This window comes from Pelophylax lessonae, assembly GCF_965119305.1.
Source record: "Pelophylax lessonae genome assembly, chromosome: 4".
In the NCBI taxonomy this organism is placed as follows: Eukaryota; Metazoa; Chordata; class Amphibia; order Anura; family Ranidae; genus Pelophylax; species Pelophylax lessonae.
This window is the reverse complement of record NC_138771.1, coordinates 269,818,047-269,833,574: the sequence shown is the minus strand read 5'-3', so window position 1 is coordinate 269,833,574 and position 15,528 is coordinate 269,818,047. Positions and strand designations below refer to the sequence as shown.

Sequence of the window (15,528 nt, the reverse complement as noted above, 5' to 3'; positions counted from 1 at the left end):
GAGGAGGGGAGTCTTGGTTAGTCGAGACATTCCTACAACATCACTGGATCTAGAGGGGGCTCAGGTAAGTATGAGGGAGGCTGCTGCACACAGAAGGCTTTTTATCTTAATTCATAAAATGCATTAAGATAAAAAAAAACCTTCTGACTTTACAATCACTTTAAGCTGGTTGTCTGAGTATCTAGACCTACTTTGGACTTCACTGTGAGTGATGCTGTTGCAGAGGTGAAGTGCAAGTAGCTGTTTATGTACTATACTGTTCAAAGTATTACTAAAGGCAAAACTTCTTTTTAGTTTTAGAGAGTAGAGAGGGATTGGAACACCTGTCAGTTTTTATTGCTGTCTGTGCCCCCAATAGGGAGATTCACACTTTTTTTCAATTCTTTATTTTAGTTGACCAGATAACAGGATGAACATTACAGCATATAAAGACAGCACAGTATTCTGGAGTATGAAAGCGTATTCCAAAATAAGGTACAATTTGTAAAGAGCATTAGAATGAAACATTCAATCAACCTCAGAGTCCATCAAATAGAATTTTCAGTCAAAGTCTCCATAAGGACTGATATTTTCCCTGTTATGGCCCTGTTATAGTATATAGCATAAACAGGGGGGTGAGCAAGTAAAAAGGGTAATGCCCCATTCACACCTAGGCGATTTGAATTGCAGAAGGAATCAAAGTAATTCTACCTGTGATTCCAAATCGCGGCAAAACGCAGAACGCGTTTGCAATACCAATACTTTGAATGGCACCCCAATCGCGATGCAAGTATCATGGCAAAATCGCAAAATGCGAAGCGTACCGCTCAAAAAGGAGCTTATTTTGGGCATCAACGCTGTGATTTGCCACGATTGCAGCATAATTTATTGAGTGACAGCCGTGGCAAAATTGCACCGTGAGTGGCATGCCGTTAAAAAGTAATGGCATTGCAAACGCGGCCCGCATTTTTCTGCAATTTGGAACCATGGGCTGAATCACTGCGATTCCGTCCGCGATTCAAATTAAGTGTGAATGAAGCCTTTAGCTTAGGGGTAAAAAAGAAAAGAAAGCTTGAGGAAAGAACAGGGGGAGGGAGGAAAAAAGGAAGAAGGGATGAGGGGGGGGGGTTGGTCTCCTCCCTTGAACGTAAATCCCCAAGTGGTGATATTTTGACTCATAGAGAGTCTTTGTCTATTAACAATCGCAGAAAATATGGATTCATCTTTAGGCATCGCCAACACCAGGATGACACCTGGGGGTTTATCTTATGTTAGATTTCGGGGGTTTTGTACCACCCTGTGAGTATTTTTTTTTGTTTGTCAATGAGGCTTTGTGGAAAAATAAAAACTTTCTATCTCTTTGAGCGGGAGAGAACATTGTTCATAGGTCTTTTTTCCACTATGTTAGAAAACTGGGGTCTCAGTGATGTTCACTTGTAATCAGCATTGAGTAGGATTGTGATAAAGCATGTCTGATCTGTACCACCGTTGAGTTCCATAATAGTTTGGTATTCGGTTGGTAAGTATTTTAAACAAGAGAAAAGTTGCAGGCTCCAAAAAAAAAGTCAGGTAGGAGAAGTGGCACAATCTGCATATCCCTTTGGTGTATGTAGAGGCTAGGGATGCACCGAAATGAAAATTCTGGGCCAAAACCGAAACCGAAAATACAGGATGCCCTTGGCCGAAAAACCGAAACCAAAAATGACTTTTTTCCCCCCAAATGATTTTAAAGTAGATAGAACAGGGGTATACACCAAAAACAGGCAGCGACGTACACCTGTAGCTGCCACCCTGTTGCAGTATATGTACTGTGACGGGTTGGCAAGTGGTTAATTTAATTACCAATGGTATTTGTATTATGCAGCATGAGGGGGTTAATGTATTGCCACTGCTGGTCACTGATGCATTAGTGACCGACAAGTGGCAGTTAATTAACCCCTTTGTGCTGCATTAGCTCAACCAGTATCAGTGTTAATTAACACTGGTTGCACTGATACTGGTTGCACTAATGCAGCACAAAGGGGTTAATTAACTGCCACTGGTCGGTCACTAATGCATCAGTGACCAGCAGTGGCAATACATTAACCCCCTCATGCTGCATAATACAAATACCATTGGTAAGCTCGCCTCAGCTTCCCCCCCCACACCCACTGCCTCAGCGTTCCCCCCCGCCTCAGTGCCCCCCCCCCCCTGCCTCAGCGTCCCTCCCCATCCCAAGGATGCAATCTCTTTACTCTCACTTAGCTCCTCCTGTGTCCTTCCTTTCAAAAGACCCGCCTCTGGCCGGCGGCCCGCCTCCCTGTGATGTCACTACTACTACGATGTGCATGAATGAACTAACACACCGGGCGGGCGAGCGGCCACTAATAGCTATAACTATGTGAGCCCTTCACTTCCCTGTCAGAGGAGATACCCGCCTGATAGGGAAGTGAAGCGCTCACATAGTTACAGCTATTAGTGGCCGCTCGCCAGCCCGCCCGGTGTGTTAGTTCATTCATGCACATTGTAGTAGTAGTGACATCACAGGGAGGTTTTGAAACCTGCGCTGCAGCCATCTTTAATATCGGCATCTTTAACCCATTTTCGGCCAAAATGGAATAAGCCCATTTTCGGCCGAAAATTTGGGTTGCCGAAATTTCGGTGCACCACTAGTAGAGGCTACAGAGCTGAAAATCTGTAGAGCTATGTGGTAAATGAGAGGAGTCCAGAATTGGTAGGAGCGGGCTAGAGTGTGGAGGGAGGGAAGTGGACCTGAAAATAATTTTTTAAATCCTAAATGAAAGTAAAAGGAAATTTTGAGTTGACACCAGAACAGGAATAGAGGGGAAATCTTCAAATAGGGACAAATAGTTCTGATGACACCCTCAGATTCTCTCACTTTGGAGGGAATAGCTCTCACTTCCTGTTTTGACTAGAGGACAGAAAGTGAAGAAAGATTTCCCCAGTGGAACAAAGATGGCATACAAAAAAAAAAAAAAAAACACCCGACGGGCTATAGTGCTCCCTTACTAAAAAACAATATGCCTTTAGTCCTTTAGAAACAACCAATTCAGTTTAAAATATAAATGAAAGCCAAAACCTTTGTATATATACTGTATATGAAAACATTAGAAAAATATTTATTTTCTCTTTTTTAGAAGTGATCACTTAACCTCTGTTCTCAGCTGCATAAGGAGCTCAGAGAGCTAGAGGAGGAGAAACAGCAACACAGTGGTCTTTCCAGTGCAGGGGGGGGGGGGGGGGTTATACGTCAGCATAAGTCTAATTGATGGAGGAGGGCAGGCTGAGTTTGCCTCACAGCCAGAAAACTGACCAAGTTGTGCTCTCACACCTAGGGTGGTCAGTTTTTATTATGAAAGTTGAGGGACTTGCGGGAACACCAGGTATTTCACGCAAAGGGAAAAAACAGAATACATTTTCATACAAGAACATGGTACAGCAGGCACATATCAGGATAATAAAATTTTGGGGTAACATATTCTTAAATGAAATATTGATTGTTCTCTAGTATCTGTGGCTGCAGAGATTTATAGAGACTGTTCTGTACTGCCACCTTGTGTCTTTATTGAGTTGTAGAGGAATTGCCCTTACAAGCGCCTATTTATACAGCTTTGTAATTGCTTTAACATTGTTGTGTACTGTATGCACACTCTTTTATAATTTAAACCCTGTTAGAATTGTTATTGCTACTCATCATCTGTTTAGTAAAGTTTAAGTTTAAGCTACCCTCTGCCTGATCATTAAGCCAGTCCCCTTACCTGTTACATGGTCCCCTAGCTGTCATCAGGCAGAATCAACAGTGATTTATAAAAAGCAGACAAATCTCCTTGTATGCATTTGGTTGGGTAACATACAGTGGTTCTGATAGCAACCTTTGAGTGTATTATTTGCAATTGACTAATAGGTGGCATATATATTGCCTCATCCCTTTAATGTCGTGCAAACCTACTGGGCAGCAGGGTGGCTGAGTGGTTAGCACTAAGTTTGTCGGTTTGAATTCCAACCAGGACATTACCTGCCTGGAGTTTGCATGTTCTCCCTGTGCCTGCTTTCCACCGAGTACTCAGGTTTACTCCTACATTCCAAAGGTATGATGGCAGGTTAATTGACTGTCTAAATTGGCCCTAGTATATGTATGTATGAGTGTGAGATAGGGACCTTAGGCTGGCCATACACTATACAATTTTCTTATTCAATTTCCTTTACATTTACCTTCAACTATGTAGCGCAAGGGCCTGCTTGAATGCATAAAAATTGAAAGTGTTTAGGTTTGACCACATATTATATGGTTTGGGTAAATCTAAAGGAAAGTTCAAGAAAATGTTATAGTGTATGGCCAGCCTTAGATTGTAAACTCCTTGGGGGCAGGGACTGATGTGAATGTACAATATATATATATATATATATATGTAAAGCGCTTTATAAATACCTGTAATAAATAAATAATAAAATATACTGGATACTGATAATTTGTTGTGAATTGAATTTAGTAGCGCATGCTGGCAAATGAAAAAATTACGATCTGCACTGGTTCTTTCAGATTAGCAAATTACATCAGTTGTTTAAAGGGTTAGTTCAGCTTAAGATAAAAAACCTTCTGTGTGCAGCAGCCCCTCTCAGCCCCCCTAATACTTACCCGAGCCCCATCTCGATCCAGCGATGTGCTTGAGAGACTCGGCTGTCCGGGACTCTCCCCCCTGATTGACTGAGACACACAGTGGGCGCCATTGGATCCCACTGCTGTCGATCAAGGTTAGGCTCGGTGTCTGAATGGACACATGGAGCAGTGGCTCGGCTCGAGTTCCCCCCCCCCCCCCCCCTAGCAAGCTGCTTGTTGTGGGGGCACTTGGCAGGAGGAAGGGGACAGGAGCAGGAACGAGGGACCCCAGAAGAGGATGATCTGGGCTGCTCTGTGCAAACCCATTTCACAGAGCAGGTAAGTGTGACATGTTTGTCATTTTTGAACAAAAAAAAAAACAAGACTTTAGTATCACTTTAATGCAGGAAATACATTAGGATAAAATATAGTTTAGGTTTAGAATTGCTTTAAGAAGACACTACTGTATATATTACAAATGGTGAAGCTTGATTAAGTGACTAGCAGAAGGTATGCCAGTGAAGGGAAGAATGAGACAGGGTGTGACAAGTAATACTAAGGAGCCTGGCAGCAGGATCTTGTATTTATTGGAGAAGGGACAGTTGAGTATATGAAAGGCAAAGCATATGGAAATTGCAAAAGTTAAAGTTTCATCTGTTGAAAGGCAGGAATTCAGGTATTTTCTGCAAATTCTTTACACTGTATATTACTGTAGAAATGCTGATTTATAAAGCAAGTAATTTTGGTTTCTGTAAACAAACAGGTATTTTCTATTTATTTCTAAAGTTAAAAAAGGCTGAAAACAAGACAGAGGTCTGTCCAGTTCAACCTCTGTGTGGGTGTGTGAATGCGTAACTTCTATTCTCTAACAATTCCTATAGCCTTGTATATTCTATTTCTGAAAAATCAAAACAAAGAAACGTTTTTTTGAAGTCGCCAACACTCTCAGCAAGTAGCACATTACAGGAGAAGGAGTTACACATTTTTACTGCTCTAACAATAAAGAACCCTTTCAACAATCTAAGGTTTTTAACCAAACATATGTAGCATAAAACAAATTGGCCGAAAATGTTAAAAAATTTTGATTTTTACTTTTTTTTTGGGGGAATTTCATATAAAAAAATGTGAAAAATATTGTTATTTTTGCAAAATTGACGCTCTTTTTTTGTTTATAGTGCGTGATCAAAAAATCGCACAGGTGATCAAATACCACCAAAAGAAAGCTCTGTTTGTGGGAAAAAAAGGACGTCAAATTCGTTTAGGTACAGCGTCGTACGACCGCGCAATTGTCCGTTAAAGTCACGCAGTGCCGAATCGCAAAAAAACCCCTGGTCTTTTAGCAGCCAAATCCTCCGGGGCTTAAGTGGTTAAAGAACAACATCAAAATAGTAACTATTTGGCAAACAGCAACTGTTGTGACTATAAACACTTTGGTCAGGAGTATATAATGTACTTGTAAAATATAGCACAAAGCTTGCTAGAGTCAGAAGTATAAAATGTGTAGTGGTCAGGAGTATGCCATATACAGTGCAGTTCAGAAGACATAGGGCTTAGGAGTATGTACCATACAGGGCACAGGGCTTATGAGTATGTAACATACAGAGTGCAGGGTTCTCGGATGCACAGGGCTCAAGAGTGTGTAACGCACAGGTCTCAGGAGTGCTTAAAGCATGGAGCGCAGGGTTTAGGAGTGCATAACACACAAAATGCACAGGTAGCATGGCTCAAAATTGTGTAATACTCAGAGAGCAGGGCTCAGGAGTGCATAATGCATAAACTGCAGGACTCAGGAGTGCGCAACACACAGAGCGAAAGCTCAGGAGTGATTAGGGCACATAATGCAAGGCTCAGAAGTGCATCATTTGCAAAGGGCTCAGGAGTGGGTAGCACACAGAGCACAGGGGTCAGGAGTGCCTAACGCACAGAGCCCAAAGGTCAGGAGTTCAGAATGCACAAAGCAAGGAAGTTAGGAGTGCATGATATACAGAGTGCAGGGATCCGAGGTGCCTAATGCACAGAGAGCAGGTGTCGAGAGTGTATAATGTAGAGTGCAAGGTTTAGAAATATGTGATGCACAAGCCAACGTATACAACTAAACCAAATAATACCTCATCTTCCAAGTACAAACCTCCCCCCAGTACAGATTTCTCTACCCACAAGTACAGATCCCCCAACCCAACTCCCCCTAACCACAAATCCCCCCATCTTTCCCAAATCCCCCTCAGTACAGACCTCCCTCCCCAGTACAGATTCCCCCCTCAAACCCCCCCCCCCCTCTAAAGATCTCTCACCTATGCTCCCTTCAGCTGTGACACTGCATATTAGCTTGGGGGATCCTTCCTTATCTCTGAACTGCTGCAGCACATGCCTTGGTGCCCAGTTTTACCCATGCTATAGAAGGTCAAGGAATATTAAAAAACTCTCTGTGTATTCAATTATCACCAATCCGTTCTTTCATCCTGACATCCAGAATCTGATTGGAGGCTGTGAAAAGTGCAGGTACATATGAATAATTAAAACTGGTTATAACTAACGATTTACACTATGATTTGCTTCTTTGTTTTACAGGCTGAATATTATTATGAATTTTTGTCTCTTCGCTCCCTGGATAAAGGAATAATGGCTGATCCATCTGTAAATATGCCATTACTGGGTACTGTTCCACACAAGGCTTCAGGTTTGTTACATTCAGTAAAATATGCACATTTTCTATTATTATCTATTCCAGTGTTTCTCAACCTTTTTTCAGTCAATGCACCCTTTAAAATTCTGCACAATGTCAAGGCACCCCATTCTAAAATGTGAAAAACAACACTAATGGTTTTACATATTGCAGCAACTTCCACACACATAGGACACCCAATCCTAAAGGTGATTTAGTCTTCCAAAGCAAAACACACTTTTGTACACAGGTACTGACTAGTATTCCATTGTTTCTCTTCCTTGCTCAGCTAATGTGACCTCAGTGCTGACAGAAAGGGGCAGGGAAGGGCCAAACACAGATTCTATGCAGGCACCTGTTGTCCTCCTTATTAAATGATGGTTCCATTGGTTGTTAGGAGGCCAGTGAATAGAAGGTTCTAATGGTGCACAATGAAAACCTATGACTTTCTGTAACTAAAAGGCAATCTTGAGCCACCCTTTGGTTTGTATACAATTTTTAGGAATTTTCCCAAGGCACCCCTGAACAAACCTGAAGGCACCCCTGGGTGCCTGGGCACCCTGGTTGAAAAAGGCTGATCTATTCTTTTTGTGTTTGTGTTACTTTGTACTGAACAAACAGCTGACCAGACTGTTGGTATCTACCATGTCTTTATTGTCTTCCATGATGGATTTATTGAATGCCAGAACAAATAACACAGATGCACAGAAAGCACTACTACCTATGACATGAGATATGCACTTTCACAAAGAATTAGTGGTAAATATTTAGTGTTAGATTAGATTAGTCATTTTCTTAGTTAGGCATCCATTTAGGTCTTTATGGTGATGTGTACATGGAGTAACATTTAGAGCAGCCCATTTCAACCAGTGTTCCTCCAGATATTGCAAGGGGTTCCTTGAGCAATAAGCAATTTATTCCTCCTAGATAAGTAAGGACTGACATCAGTGCATCAGTTTTTAGCTATCTGTAGGTGGGCATTCTTTCCACTGATCAGCAGTCTAAGTCGAATTCTTCCCACTGGCTACCAGTGTAATAGCTCTTCTTTCCTAAGAACATTAGTATAAGGGGACATTTCCCTTCATTGACCACTCTGGACTGTGCATGGTGACACACAAATAAAAATTGCAAACCTTCTCCCACTGAACACCACTTTTCACTTACTACCTATATAAGTGGGCAAATTACTGGCCACCAATGTAAAGGGACCTTTCACCACTGACCAGCAATCTAAGTGGTCATTTCTTTATTGTAAAGGAACCCTACATTTTTTTAAAATCTGCATTTCTTTTCTCAACATTATCAATTTCAGTTTAATTTTATTCTATTTTACAGGTTTTTAGATATTTAAAAGTTTGAGAAAGGCTGCTTGTAGATATGAATTAACAGATATGAGTAGAAGCAGAGGAAGACTGACTATAGTGGGTGTAGGATGTGCTGCTACAGCTGCACGAACCTGCAACTGGGGAGATCTGTTGCGAGTCTATTTTAGGGCGAACATATAGTTTGATACCCTTGATAAAGTCACGAGGTGTGTGACGCAATGCGTCGGGAGGAGCCGGTTGACGTCACTTCCTGGTCTACGCCCTTGACCGGAAGTTATTGTTATATTCACATCCTGCGATTTGCGACTGTGCAACAACTCTTTCTTTGATGTAAGTTACTATTTTTTGTTTAATAAATATTTTAATATGCTGCACAATGAGCCCCCTTCTTGTTATTAAACCTTACATGAGGGAGAACCACGAGTGAATATCTGTTGGGCCAGTTTATATCGATTCCTCTGCTGTATGATCAAGGCTTGTCAGGAGACATAGCAGATTAACCACATCATCTGTCCCCTTGGGTGTCTTTGATCGAGACCTGTCAGGAGACACAGTCTCTATACCCCGCTGGAAATCATTCTTTTTAAGGTGAGCGGCCATTTTTACCAGCACTCGGATTCACTGTGGATCTTGACCACATCGGTGACAACCTTGGAATTGAGTTTATATTGTGTCACTCACAAAGCTGTGGCTCTTTGCATCTTTTGCACTATAGATTTGTAACGCTCCTGAGTTTTTATTGTAAGCTGGATTTGCAGCTGCAGAATCTCCACTCAGTAGTCATGTAGAGATGTGTTGGAATACCAGATCCAACTCTCCAGACTCATCACTGTGGGCCTGTCTGCTTCAGCATACAGATATACACACACTCAATAAGATGTTCCTGGAGTGATAGGATGTATATGATAGTATGGAGGTGATGTGCTGAAGGGACAGGTGTGAGCAGTGACAGTAATGGTAAGCACTTGATAGTAATGTTCAGGAGAGTAGTAGATGGTAATAGGTAGAATGCAGATAGGTTAGTAATCATGTATGGTAACAGGTGGTAAGGACAGCAGATGACATATACAGGATAGACTAACCCAGTGCAAGGATAGATGGTAGTAGACTCAAGAGCTAGCAATCTATGTAACAGTGCAGATGGTAGAATTATTATGCATAGATAGTAACAGTCCTTAATGTGCAGAAGATGATAGTGTAAGTTAGTTATGGAGGATTCCCCTGTGGGGTACTTATCACTAGTAAGGTTTAGTAAGTAGAGGGGTCCAGTAGTGAGGGAGTGATCCGGTAGCGAGATACGGGATCAGTAGCGAGGTTCCGGTCTGTTCCTGGTAAAGGCAAATAGCTGGAGGTTCCAACAGCAAGACGAGGCTTGTAAGCCTGTAGGCACACATTGAACGAACAACGTGAGAGAGAACGCCGGCGATTGAAATAGCCGCTCAGCGGCGCTCAGCGATGACGTCATCCGTCTTAAAGGTGTATGCGTTCCACCTAACTAGAAAGGTGGGACGCAATGTTGAAAGGAAAATGGTAAATAAGGGTACCAAAGGTACCAGAATCTTACAAGATTTAAAGTGGACTTTTTCTGATTTAAGCACCATCACTTTGTGCACTTTATATGTCACTTTTATGTATGATATATACCAGCTACTCAATACTTTATATTTTCACTGGCGCACTTTATATTGTTGATTAGCATTTATTTGCACATGCATTGACACTTTATTGTCACTAGCACTTTCTCTTCATTTATCATATATTTATTTATGCTATTACATGTGTCATTATAGTATTATGGATGTTTGATATCATTTAATATTATTTGTATCATTTTTTAGCATGTTTACTCCACATCTTTTATCACTTATTTGGAACACCATCAACATATTTATTTGAGATTATATGCCATCTGATCTTTTCTACTATATTATATACTGGACACATAATAGATGTGGTATTTATGAATATAGCGCCGATTCATCTTTATTTATACATCCATTTTAGTATGTGGTGACACTACTAGGATTGGCAGCTTATTCCATCATCATTTTTTATCCACATTTTATCTTCATCCTCTTATTTACATTTCACCCCTTCTTTTTTATTGATTCACAATTTATTTATAATTTTATCATCACTTCAGTGGCAGCGCACCAGGCACTTGCTTTTTCAACATAGTTTGAGTTATTGTTGCAGTGTTTATCTTTAGGAATTTTTATAATATGACTTTTGCATTTTTTAAATGCATTAATGAGGGAAATTTTATTTCACTACCAAGATAAGTTATCAGTCACAGTGGCCGAGCATTGTCATTAGCAAAAATTGTTGCCTCACGTACCTACATAGAGTACATAATGACAAACTATACATAGAAACATTTTTAAAACTGTTAAACAACAGTAAGTATATTACATGCTGATTTCTCCTAAATGTTTATCTAAAACAAAAGGATTATGTATTCCCTTTAACTGTACCCCATTCTGCATCTTAACTATAGGTACAAATGCAAGAATTGTAATAAAAAGTGTTATTATTAGGGTTATTAGGCACTAGCAAAGATATGTAATTATATTTGGATCTTAAAGAGGTTGTAAACCCTGGGGAAACAAAAAAAAAAATGAAATAAAAACCTGTAAGACAAAGGTATAATGTATAATGAGCTACTAGCTCATTATGAAATACTTACCCTAGAAGGCTTAAATATAGGTACAAACAAACCAGGAAAGCTTACTTCCTCTTTAAGATGGCACAATAATATGTTTATAGTTGCGTCAAGTTTGCTGCAGACTCCTGAACTATCACTGTCAAGTGTATCATGTATTTCGAATGATGTCTGGGCCCAATACGCTGTAATGGGAGCATAAATGCTGTACTATTTATAGCAAAACGAACGGGATGAGGTTTTAGCTAATGTGTATTTTAATGGGAATGAAGAAAAAGTATAGTAAACAAATTTTATACCAACAAAAAGACTATGAGAATTAAACTTCCATACAAAAGAATCTAGAGTCACTGGGTATTCAAAATTTATATACTAAAAAAAAAAAAAAGAAAAACGTGTATCCACTTATGTGACTACTACAGAAAAATAGGAAAATACAATATATATTCCAAATTAAACAGCTATGTATGTATATCCTCCAAAGGGAAAGCTTTAATACCACAATACAAAATAACTTATTTGTAGACACATATAAAAAAATTAAAGTGGAACGCCAGGTAAAACAAATGTAGACGTCAGATTGGGCCAATTTATTTACCTCTAATGATTGGTCTCTTACATCTGGAGAGGTGCTGGGGGTGCTAAAATTCTAAGTTGTATTTCATGCCAGATACACCACAAGCTTTAATTTTCTGAGCACTGCTGCGACTTCCCTCCTTGTACAATGTTGCTAGGGGGTTTCTCACTATGCAGCTTGTCCGTTTAGAAAATGTATTGTACTCTTTTCTTAATGAAAGAGTTCTAACCTTTCCCTACTGGGATATATGTATACATGTAAATTCAGTATTTTTTCTTCAATACCAATTTTGCATTGTAATTCAAAGATTTTATGGGTTAGTCTTGTAATCCACTGTTTGCTACAGGTTACAGCAAGACATATATAAGTTCTATCTATTCCAAGTTGTATTTTTGAAACACAATGTGTAATTTTCTTGACAATGTACATTCCAGAGTATCAATCATTCTCAAATAGTCACTGCACCTTTATAATCCAATAAAGGAGTCATACTATTACCTTCAATGCCAATGCTGCACGTGTAATCCCATAATTGCATGGTGGCTCTATTTGTAATCCATTGGCAGCAACTGGTTACAGCAAGATTTCTACATGAATTCTACCTATTCACAGACATTCTATGAAAATGAAAAGGTATGGAGGTGGTTTACCATTTTGTGGAGGAACGAGTGGTGAGTAATAAACCACATAATATGTTTATTTCAGATCTTCTGGAATTTTGTTAACTCAATGAGTTCATGATTGTTCTAATTTCCTTAAGATACAGGATTCTACTATCGACATTAAGTTGCTCCTGCTTATGCTAACCTGTATCTGGGGGTACAGAGATCATCATATTTATTCAAATTATAAATTTGCTAAACACCTTTGCCACTTTGCCAAGTATTGCCCTGGTATAGGTATATTGACGACCTTTTAATATCTTTGAACTTGCACTGAAAGGGAATTGAGAGAATTTTTCACATTCTAAATGGAAATGATCAAAACCTTAAGCAAGATACACACTATACGTTTTTTTTTCTCAGCCCAGCAGACTGAATGACAAAAAACTGAGAGATTGCCATACTAACACAAGCAATGTTAGTGTGGAGATCTCCCCCCGCTGTGCTATTATTTTCTGACAGGGGGACTGGTTTTCCAGAATGCCTGTTTAACAGAAGCTAGTTGTAAGAACAGACAGCTCTACATGCGGGCCGTTTCCGGCTGAACCAACAGTTTTCGGCTGATTTTCGGCCTGTGTGCACCCAGCTTAAGGGTCACAAACACAGTAGACCATAAAAAGGTAGTCTTTCTGTATTCGAAGACTGAGATCGCCGAGGTGGGCAAGCACAATTATAGTGGAAATCGGTGACATCTGATACTTTGCTGACTGAGAACAGCTTCCACCCAAGATCATGGGTAACCAAGATTCATGAAAGGTATATCTAACACTTAAGAGCCAAGAAAAAGTGTTTAGAGAGTGATCATTTTGAGAGTGAAGTGATAAAATTAAAGAAGAGAGGGAGGATGGTACAAAATGCTTAGCAAAGACCATCACAGGGCCAAGGAAAGTCCATGTTGTTTGATAGGATAAAAAGAATGAAAAACAAGAATATTTTGAGGTGAAGTTTTCAATATACAGTACTGTGTAAAAGTTTTAGGCAGCTGTGAAAAAATGCTTTAAATTAAAAAAAGCTTTCAGAAATTGAAGTGTTATTAGTTAACAAAATGAGTAAAATAAAAGCTAAATGAACAAAGAAAAATCCAAATCAAACCAATACTTGGTGTGACCACCCTTTGCCTTCAAAACAGTATTGATTTTTCTAGGTACACTTGCACACAGTTTTTGAAGGAACTTGACAGGTATGTTGTTTCAATCATCTTGGAGAACTAACCACAGATCTTCTGTGGATGTAGGCTGCCTCAAAACCTTCTTTCTCTTCATTTAATCCCAGACAGACTGGATGATGTTGAGATCAGGGCTCTGTGGGGACTGAACTATCACTTCCAGGACTCCTTGTTCTTCTTTATGCTGACAATAGTTCTAATGACTTTGGCTGTATGTTTGGGATCACTGCCCTGCTGCAGAAAAAATTAGGGCCATTCGCATGCTTTCCTGATTGGATTGGCAGATGGATAAGTCTCTGCCTGTATTTATCAGCATTGAGGACACCATTACTCCTGATCAAATCTCCAATTCCATTTAAAGAAATGCAGCCCCAAACTTGCAAGAAAACTCCACTATGTTTCACTGTTGTCTGCAAACACTCAGTATTGTATTTCTTTCCAACCCTTCACAGACAAACTGCCTCCTGTACAGCCAAATATTTCAGATTTTGACTCATCAAATCAGAGTACATTCAGCCATTTTTCTGCACCCCAGTTCATATGTTTTTGTGCATAATTGAGTCGCTTAGGCTTGTTTCCACATCAGAGGTATGGCTTTTTAGCCACAATTCTTCCAGGAAGACCACTTCTGGCCAGACTTCTCTAGACAGTAGAGAGGTGTACCTGGGTCCCACTGGTTTCTGCCAGTTCTCTGCTGATGGCACTACAAAATGAGGGTGTGACTACCCACGCACCTGGTGGCACTGCTGGACATCATCTGTAGAAGGGAAGTAAGCATGATGTGTCTTTCATCTGCTGCATTATGTTTCCTTGGTTGACCGCTGCATCTACGGTTCTTAACGTTTCTTTAAGCTTCTTCAAAAGAGCTTAAACAGCACATCCTCAAACCCCAGTCTGCTTTGAAGTCTTTGCCTGGTAGAGACCTTGCTAATGCAGTATAACTACCTTGTGTGCTCAGTCTTGCCATGGTGTATGACCTTGACCTGTGACATGAAACTGTCTTTCTCAACCTCACCTTATAGCAGAGATTGGCTGTTTCTCACTCAGTTTTAGATATCCTACAACGCTGTTTCAGTGAATGAATGAATGTGTTTCCACCTACATATAAAATTGATTATCATTAATACCTGCTTGGTATTTTTGGTAATCATACACCTGTGCAAGTGTACAAAGTGTGCAAGTGTAAGAATTGATGCTGGTTAGCCACACCAAATATTGATTTGTTTTATATTTTTCTTCTGTTTGCTCACTTTGCATTTTTCAGCTTAATAAAAATAAACAATTAAAATATATATTCTGAAAGCATTCTTACTTTACAACATTTCTTCACACCTGCCTAAAACTTTTGCACAGTACTGTGGTACTACATGTACACATACAGTATTTGGTTAAAAAACATTGGCATTTTCTCTCTGAGGATATGGAAGCTAAGAAGTTTGTGTATAAGTATCCTGTGATCACATATAGATGAGCCTCCACTCTAAAAAATGTATTGGTAAGAAGCCAGTTCCTAAAGGGAGATCATAGCAATATGAATGGTTCCAAGGTGTAAAGAGATGTGGAGATTGTGATTATTGTATGTTCATCATTAAAGAAGGAAAAAGCATAGTGCCAAAGACAGAAGTAAAATTTGCTGTAGAATTGCCACCAATAGTACCACAGAAAGTTTATTTTTTTTCATACTGTCATTGGGGTTTGTTATGTGGGACCCAGAGAATGATTAAACACAAATTATATAAGCATGTGTTTGATTTAAAGATATCATTTGTTGCTTCTGGTGGCCTGCCGCTTAGTGTTTGAATGTGTGGGCAGTTTAGCAGGATTTAACATTTTGAGAGCTAGCATCAAGCAGTAGAGCTTTAAAGGACACCACAACGCACTTTCTTCTTTTTAAGAGCT

At 39.8% G+C, this 15,528-nt stretch overlaps 1 protein-coding gene across 1 annotated transcript in view; it reads left to right on the top strand.

Annotated features, from left to right (window-relative positions):
• The window catches only part of WIF1 (WNT inhibitory factor 1), a 165,663-nt gene that overhangs the window by 58,844 nt on the left and 91,291 nt on the right, over positions 1–15,528 (top strand). Inside the window, exon 3 of the mRNA XM_082252868.1 lies at positions 7,145–7,253. Within this exon, the coding sequence (XP_082108994.1) occupies positions 7,145–7,253 (109 nt within the window). The remainder of the gene's footprint in view (positions 1–7,144; positions 7,254–15,528) is intronic.